Genomic DNA, 9,529 nt, shown 5'->3' on the forward strand with positions numbered 1-9,529 from the left:
TAAATGATCCTTATATACTAATATCTTTTTCTTCAAAGGCTGTTTCTCATTTGTTTAGACATTTTTTATATAGTCTACATTTACCTGCCAGTCATGTCCTCATTTCTAATATTGATTAAATCTGTAATCATGTGATCTTGTTTGTTAGTTTCCTTAGTTCCACAATATCCCATATCAATTTAGGTCACTATTTTAAATGTTGGATTTTGTAAGTTAACTCTATTTAAGCAGTTTGAAGAAATGGTGGGAAGCTCATTTTATTTCCTTGTGTTTCTTTTCAGAATCAATTCCTGGTAATTTTTTTCTTTATTTTTATGTTTTGTAATTGTCCTGTCATTTTCTTTTTTTCCCCTTAGAACTATCTTTTATCTATCTATGTTTTATTATGATGAGAACACTTAACATGAGATCTACCCTTCTAACAAATTTTTAATGTGTAAAACAGTAGTACTATTAAGTATAGTGTATTGTACAACAGATCTCTAGAACTTATTCATTTTGCAAATTTTATATCCATCTTGAAATTTTATATCCGATAAGCAACTACTCTGTTTCCCCTCCCCCCATCCTCTGGCAACCACCATTCTAATCTCTGCTTCTATGAGTCTGACTATTTTACATATTGTATGATTCTACTTATATGAGGTGTCTGTCCCACTGTGGCTGGCTTATTTCTCTCCTAGCATAATGCCTTCAGTGCTCATTATGTTGTAACATACAATAGAATTTTCTTCTTTAAGGCTGAATAATCTTCCGATGCAGGTATATGCCACTTTTTCTCTACCCATTAGTTTATGGAAATTTAGATTGTTTTCATATCTTGGCTATTGTAAATAATGCTGCAATGAACTTAGGGGTACAGATATCTCTATGAAACCCTGGCTTTAATTCTTTCCAATACATTCTCAGTAGAATTGCTAGATCATATGGCAGCTCTATTTTTAATTTTTTGAGGAAACTTCATACTGTTTTGCATAGTGGCTGCACCCATTTATGGTCCCACCAACAGTGCACAAGGGTTCCAATTTGTTCACATACTCACCAACACAGTTACCGTTCACTTTTTTTTTTAAATAATAGTTCTCATAAGAGGTGTGAAATGACATTTAATTGTGGTTTTGATTTGCATTTTCCTAATGACTAGTGATGTTAAACATTTTTTTACATACCTGTTGGCCATTTGTATGTCATCTTTGGAAACATGTCTATTCAAGTCCTCTACCCTTTTTTTAATTAAGTTATTTGTTTTTTGCTATTGAGTTGTATGAGTTCTGTATTTTATATGTTAACCCTTATCAGTAGGTGGTTTGCAAATATTTTCTCCTATTTTGAAGGCTGCCTTTTCATTTTGTCAATTGTTTCATTTGATATGCAAAAGCTTTTTGGGTTGATGTCTCAGTTGTCTGTCTTTGCTTTTGGTGTCATATTCAATAAATCATTGTCAAGAATGATGTCAAGAAGCATTTCTCATATGTTTCTGTTCACCAATTTTACAGTTTCAGTTCTTACATTTAAGTCTTTAATACATTTTGAACGTGTGTGTGTGTGTGTGTGTGTGTGTGTGTGTGTGTGTGGTGTAAGATAAATAGACTGCTGCCATTAAAGAAAGAAACTAGAACATGTAACACTGAATTGGAGATGAAATTGTTAGGAGGATGTGATGAACCCTGCGGAAGTTTTCAATAAAGCTTTCAGTGATGGCTTACATAAATGCAAGTAAGAGAGAGATGTTATTGAAACATGGAGGGACAGACTACTTCCTATACAGTGGTGGAATGCTTAGCAAGCTGGTTGCCTCAAGTAATGTGTGGTAGGAAATGTACATTATGACCTTGAAGATGAGGATGTTTCTGGAAGAATAAAAATGTGACCTCATTTCTTCTGCTCATGATTAAAGAGAATAGATACATGAACTAAAGAACAAACTGTTAAGTTTTAGAGGAAATACGATTTCTCAGATAGGTTTTGCTGACCACAGAGGATGCTCATGAAAGGGCTTTGGGAAAAGATCAAATTCAGGATGTAATGCTAAAACTCCTTATTAAAACTTGGGAGAAATTTAAGGTCATGCCTGATGAGTGCTTTAAATCAGCTACAGAGGTTTTAACCCATTTTCCATTTGCCCTGAGAATACTTGCTGGTGGCACCTGCAGCTGCAGCATTTACCCCAAGATAACTCATGGATTATAGTCATAAATTTACCCGCAAAGGTTGCCATAAAATATCTTGCTTTTATTATTATTATTATTATTATTATTATTATTATTATTATTATTATTTGCATCACTCTGGTATATTAATAGTCTTTGGAAACAAATGACATCATTCTATTTATAATATTCTGTTTTTAGTAGTGATATTTCCATTTACAAAATATAGTAATTCACAATCGCTGAAAATGTCAAATCCTAGAAAATGTAGCATTCCTATGCATGATGTTAAATTAACGCTGGCAGAGAGCTGCATTTTTTTCTCTAAACAGGAAAAGCGTTAAGCATCCTGAAGGCATACCTGCAGGTTTCATGTTTATCTCATGTTTAAGCCCACAACCCTCTCTATTAATAGCAGAGACTCTATCATTTTGAGGACTGTTGTCCACCAGCAGCCTCACAGAGGAGAGAAAAGCTTGTCTCTAAAAACTGTGGACATGGCTTTTGTGTAATAAAATGGGTTATAAACTGATATATAAGAAAGCCACAAGTTTTTTAAAAAAAAATCAACTTGGACTGGAAGGAACAGAGGCAATCTGAAATGAAAGAGACTTGTGTACTCCTAAACTTCTATGAGCAGGCAATAGTCTAAGAGTCAATAAGATGCAAATATAGAGAATATTCATGGGAAGGGAAGGATGATTCTGGGCAGAATGGAGATCTCAGTGGCTGGAAGCAAGAACCATAGAGAACCAAGAAGTAACATTGGGTCCTAATAGCAAAACTGGAAAGACATCAGGCTGTATTTCAGAATTGCTACAGACTAATTATTCCTGTCTACTTCCCACCCTTGCTCTCCTTTCTGAGTAAGAGTATCTATTTTGATTGTCCCATCCTCATGTCACTGTTTGATGTTGGGTTTGGGGCAGGTGGATACACTGTCTTTTAACTCATTGGTCCTCAGAGAAATAGGATCTGAATCTGAACCTCATCTATGCCTGGACCTGTGTAGATGCAACCCTGGACCTCAAGCCCAGTACTGTAAAAATGAGACTTTTTGTATGTACATTGGGGGTGAGTGAGGAGTACATACAGGAGGAATTAAGTAGTGGCTAGAGCAGGCTGTGACAGTTTTTAAATGTCTGCAAGGTCTTGACATTCCTGCCACTGAGAGGTGGCATTCGTGTCACTTCTCCCTATAGCACAGGGGGCGTTGACTATTTGGGATAATAGGGTACAGCAGAAGTGACCCCCTGACTTCCAAGGTGGTGGGTCTCCACCTTCACTTGGGGGAGGTGTGTGTGGTACCCTGAGCCATCACATAAGGAAGTTCACCTGGAGGGCACCATGGTGAAAGGGAGCCAGGACACATGATAATGGTAACTTGAATATCTTTCAACATCTGTAACTTCTAAGTCATTAGTTAGTCTCTCATATCTTTTCTGTAGTTGTCCTCTTTCACCGTCTTCTGGAACTGTAATTATATGTATTTTATACTCATATTCCTTGCTTTTGTGCCACTGTACGCTGATGGTTTATGGAGTTTGTTGATCTTTTTGTGTGTGTGTATGTGTGTGCACTTAAATCAGGATAGAGACAAATTCCATGTTGGTGTTCCCCAATCTTTTCTTCTGCTGTGTGCCATCTTCTGTTAAGCCATTCCAATGAATTCTTCATTCCAAATATTGTGTGTTTTAGTTATAGTGCTTCCATTTGATTCCTTCTGTGGTTTCCCTTTTTCTGCTAAGATTCTCTCTATTCACTCATATTGGCTTTTTTCCTCCAAGAACTAGTATTTATATATAATCCATAATGCATGCAATATAATTTTTATTACATAAGAAAATTATTATAAAATCTTGAATTCTTAATTCCAAAATCTAGGTCATAGGTGAGTGTGTTGTATCACTTTTTTTCCTTCTTGATGATGAATCATGGTTTTCTTTTTCCCTCTGGGATTTTAAGGGTTTTAATTAGATGTGATCTTAAGTACCATGCTAAGTGAAATAAGTCAGTGGAAAAGGACAAGAACCATATGGTTTCCTGCATCTTTAAATCTCAATTTTTTTATGGCATGCCAAACATTGTCTATAAAAACAGTAGAAAAAGAAACATGATTTATCCCTGAAAAGACTTGTACTTTCTTCTACCAGGGTGTTTAGGCTCAGATGAGCTGGGTCAGGACCTGGAAGCCGTTTAGTCAGCTGAGGGTGGTATCAGGCCTCTCTATCCATTGGAGATATTTCATCTGGGGAGAGCCACATCTGTAACACTGCAGTCTGCCACATCAGCCCTGGTGCAATTGACTTTTACTCCAACAAAATTCTCCTTCCTCTTGTGTCTACCATTGCTCCAGAAATAAAATCACCTTTAGGTGTCTGCTCACCAAGGAGGAGCTCATCTTTCTCTAGAAATTCATTTATTTAGATTCATTTTTATATCCACAGCTCTGTGATCACTTTAAATGTTTTTCTTTTTAATCTGATGTTTTCTTATTACAGTGAGTGTGTACCCTTATATATTCTCAGGAGAAATGGAAATGCCTCTATGATAAAGATGTAAAGTTTAGTCCATATATCACTTTACCTTGTGACTCACTAAATGATCAGGAATAAGGTAATAATGCGTGTGACCAAGAAAACAGAGAAAAGATTAACGTATAATTAACGGTTGATGTAATAGCTGCTGTGAGCCACATACAGACAAGAAACAGTCTCTGATCTCAAGAATCATTCCCTCAAAGAAAAAATTTGATGTAAAATAATGTGTTATAACTAAAGGCTGTATAACATATTGTGGAACCACAAACAGAAAAAGAAATAAGGTGTTTCAGATGCCAAGACCCATGAGAGGGAAGATGTTGAGGGATCCACAAGTGATGGGAAAAGGTACCTACAAATACTATTGTCTGGGCGAATTTTACATTATTTAATTCTATTGATGAAACCTGGGTCTATGCAGTCTTCTAAAACAATGTGATGGTAAATATAGCTGTGTTGCTAATAAGTAGAGACTCTGGGTGAATTTGTTTGTTTGTTTGTATCTTGAATTTTTATCTATGTTCTGCCTTTCTTCTGCCTTGTACTCACCAACAGGTAACAGAGAAACACACAAAGTCCTTGTAAAGAAAACTTTCTTACTTCAGTGGGGGAGGTGCCTTCATAAGGATGTTCATAATGAATTCTGTAGAGGAATGATCATAGAAATTCTCAACCAACTTGATGTTGCATATAACCCTACAACCACTGTGTCTCCAAAGGACTTGAATGTGTTTCTGGTGGGAGAGAAAGCAGCTGGGAAAACAATGGCTATTGAAATGGCAGTGTCAGAGTGGGCAGATGGCAAGATTTGGAAGGACGTCATCTCATATGTCATTTACCTCACTTCTCAGGAAATCAATCAGATGGCCAATAGCAGCTTGGTGGATCTGATCTCCAAGGGCTGGCCCAAAGGCCAAGCTCCCATTGCAGATATCCTCTCTGATCCCCAGAAGGTCCTCTTTATTCTCGAGGACCTGGACAACATAGAAGTCAACCTCAACATGAACAAATCTGCTCTGTGCGGTGACAGCAGGCAGCAGGTGCCAGGATGGGAACTGCTCGCCAGTTTGCTGATGAGAAAGATGGCTCCAGGGTGCTCCTTCCTCATCTCATCAAGGCCAGATTGTGAGGCTGCTGTAAGAGCACTAATGAAGACGACAGACAAGTTTATGACCCTGCAGTTCTCCAGTGAAATGAGGCAGAAGTATTTTACCTTCTTCTTCAAGGACAGTCACAGGGCTACGACAGCCTTCAAGCTTGTACAAGAGAATGAAATGTTCATGGACCTGTGCCAAGTCCCCATCTTATGCTGGGTCACTTGCGTTGCCCTCAATTGGCAGATGGACATGGAGGATGATTTGCAACACTTCTGCCAAACACTCACAGATATATATGCCCATTTTCTTGCCCATACACTGACATTTGAGGCTGGAGTTCCTGCTAATCGGTACCCCCTAGTCCTACTGGAACGTCTGTGTTCATTGGCTTTAGAAGGACTGTCCCATGACACACTGCATTTTAGCGAGAAGGACCTCAGATGTGTTGGGCTCACTCGTGCTGATGTGTCCACATTGCAGACCCTCAAGATACTTTTGCCAAGCAGTAACCATAAAGATCATTACACATTTATACACTTGAAAATCCAGGAGTTTTGTGCAGCTATAGCATACATGATGGTATTAACCAAGTGCCCAATCCCCTCGGCCAGTAAAAGATATAAAGAAAGAAGGGAAAGATACAATGATTTTAGTCGAATAACTACTTCCATTTTTGGTCTTCTTAATGAGAAGAGAAGAAATATTCTTGAGACATCCTTTGGCTGTCACTTATTGACAGGAGAGCTCAGGCAATACTTTCTACAGAAAATGAAATGTTTTGGTAATAATTCAAAAGCCATGGAACACCACACACCTTTGTTTCATTGCCTCTTTGAGAATCAGGAGGAAGAATTTGTGAAACAAGTCATGGATTCTTTTTCAGAAGCCAGTGTTTACATTCAAAACAACAGAGATCTGATGGCTTCATCATATTGTCTGGAGTGCTGCCATTTTCTACAGAAACTTAGGTTGAGTATTCAATGCATCTTTGAAAACAAGAAGCCTAATGTGATGCTAACTTCTAGGTGAGTCTTAACATTTTTTGTATTTCCTGTATCCCTAAGACCTGCCCATAGTTCTACTGCTTATTTACCATCACAAGACCAAAACCAAAGACCATACAGAACTTTATGTCCAATCTTGTCTCAAATCTCTCTGCTTCAGTTTAATTCAAGGTTTCTGGGTTGACATTGGGGCCAGATAATTCTTTGCTGTCCTGTGCAAATAATTTTAAGCTGTTTTGTAGACACCCACCCACATATATTAGACACCATTAGAACTTTATCTCCTCCCCCAGTCTTTGGACCTTGCCAAATGTCAAAAATGGCCCCTAATTGAGAACCACCAGTTTAACCTTAGTTTTTCAGACCTGTTGGTGGATTAACTGAAATAATTCTTGCAGATTGCTTAGAGACATTCATAATAGCACAGACCATTCAACGTTTACCATCAATACTAATATTTCTTAAGAGTCACATCTTCTCAGTCAAAGGCACTACACTCAATACATTGTGTTTTGCCCATCTACAAACTCACCAACTACTTTTGTGAGTCTGAGTGTTGCATTTCACACTTGGCCAAACTTTATTTCTTCCTGCCTTATATTGAGTCTGGTCCTCAAAAGGTATTTTAATAAATGTATTATCTTCCAAATGGCTGAAGAATTACATTTTTCTTCCATGTAGTAAAATGAAGAGCCTTGTTTACTGGAGAGACATCTGCAATCTACTTCACACCAGAGAGAACCTCCAGGAGCTGGAAATTTGTAACAGCGAACTTGATGATACCTCAGAAAGGGTTCTGTGTAAAACCCTGAGACATCCCAGCTGTCAACTTCGAACACTCAAGTAGGTGATATCTCAAACCCTACCTTGGAGATCCCTCTGGAAATAATAGTGCTACCTTCTCTGGGGGAGAGCATTACAAGAAAATAATAACTCCATGTGATAAAAGTAATTCTGATGCATGTACCTAAAGCAGGGAAGGTGGGAGGAGGGCTGAGGACCTCCGAATTTCATGATAATTTTTTCAGGAAAAGATAATTGATGCAAGTTGTCCCAGTGAAAAGTAGAAGCTATAACACTCTGCATTATGTTCATCCACATACAACAGAACCACCTCCTTCCACACGTACCCCCAAAATGGCCTAAGCATAACAAAGCTTAATTTTCCACTCACATGAAAAGTCTGGAGGTCAGAAGCCCATGACAGATATGCTTTCAGATTCATCTTGAACTAAATCCCTTTGTACTTTTTCTCAGCCATCTTTAATGCTTCCTCGATCAACATGACTTTGGGCCATGACGACTATTGAAACCCCAGCAATTATGATCCCTTCCAGGCAGGAAAAAGGGGGAGGAGAGGGAAAGGGACACCTCTTGGCTTTGGAGCTTCCTTTATGGAGCCTTTCCAGAGCTCTTTTTTTGTGTCACTTCTGCTTGCCTCTCATTAACCTGTTCATCTTGTCACCTAATTGCAAAGGAGGACAAAGAAAGCAAGTTGCTTCAAAGATGACTAACTTCAAATTGCTTCAAAGATAATTAGCTTTCCTCCCTGGAAGTCTCAAGTCCACCAGTGGGCCCAGGGGGGCCATCGTGGGTTCCTAACTCTTCTCTCCATATGGCCCTTAGAAAGGTGGTGACCGACACTCTTGAAGAGCCATGTTGTCCATTCAAGATGCTGGATTTTCTAAGTGAAAACCCATTTCAAAGCTTTGAGCAGACGAGCAAGATCTTGTGTGTAACAGCATCCTTGTGGATAGATGCAAGCTCACGGGAGGAAGGTTTAAGGAGAAACACTAATTAAAAGGCTCTTATGAGGATCTGGGAGAGAGAAAATGGTGGCCCATATAGGTGGTAGAGGTTGAGACGGAGAGAAATAATCTAATTCTGCATTTATTTTGGAGGTAGAGCTGACAGGATCTGCCTGATTTGTGGCATTCTTCTCTTGGGGAAGGGGTATTCTCCTTCAGGATAGGTGCTTAGAGACTCTGGGACAACATTTTTTCTTCAGTAAAATTTTGAATTATTAATGCGCACCAGATCCTGTGGATCTATTAGCCATGAGCATGTCATGATCTTTGCTCTCGAGAGATAGAAGCATGGCTCAGTTTTGCACGGGGGTGGGTGTGATTTCTCAGCATCACTCATGGGTACCTCTTAGAGGAAGATCAATGAGGTAAAGACCCAGAGAATTATTTCCAAGTCAGCAGCCTGATTTGGGGATTAGCAGAGGTCATTTGACCTGACTGGGAATCTAAGATTGAGAGTACTGTGTAAAGAAATAGTCAACACTCAGACTCTGTTCTGGAATGAAGTAGGGCAGGTAGAAAAAATTGCAGAGAAGGTGTGCACACTCTGTGGAAACTGGAGTGTAATGCCCCCCCTCCACTATTTTATCTTCTGCAGGTTGACCTATCTCTCAGTTGGCACCACATTTGAAGACGTATTCAAGGCTATTGTTTATAACCAGAACCTTACTTTTTTGAGTCTGAATTGTATGCCTATTTCTTTAAAGATGTTTTCACTTCTGCATGAGGTCTTAGAAAGTTCAATGTGCAGCATACAGCACCTGAGGTGAGTCACTGCTCAGCTGAACATTCATTGTGTATGAAGGGAAGAACTGGGTGTCAATGTGCATGAGTGACACTACCTGCTACTTCTGGATGCCATGTTCCTTGAAGATTTTTAGCACATGGCTCATTTCTCTTCCACTAGCATTATTCCTGTCATTCTGAGTGCTT

The 9,529-nt window shown here is 38.8% G+C and overlaps 1 protein-coding gene across 1 annotated transcript in view; it reads left to right on the forward strand.

The window, feature by feature from the left end:
- NLRP11 (NLR family pyrin domain containing 11) overlaps nt 1-9,529 on the forward strand; it is a 36,391-nt gene that overhangs the window by 13,666 nt on the left and 13,196 nt on the right. The window contains 3 exon segments of the mRNA XM_011379316.1: nt 5,246-6,812; nt 7,473-7,634; nt 9,195-9,362. Coding sequence (XP_011377618.1) covers nt 5,246-6,812; nt 7,473-7,634; nt 9,195-9,362 — 1,897 coding nt within the window.

This window comes from Pteropus vampyrus, unplaced genomic scaffold (assembly GCF_000151845.1).
Source record: "Pteropus vampyrus isolate Shadow unplaced genomic scaffold, Pvam_2.0 Scaffold357, whole genome shotgun sequence".
Taxonomy (NCBI): Eukaryota; Metazoa; Chordata; class Mammalia; order Chiroptera; family Pteropodidae; genus Pteropus; species Pteropus vampyrus.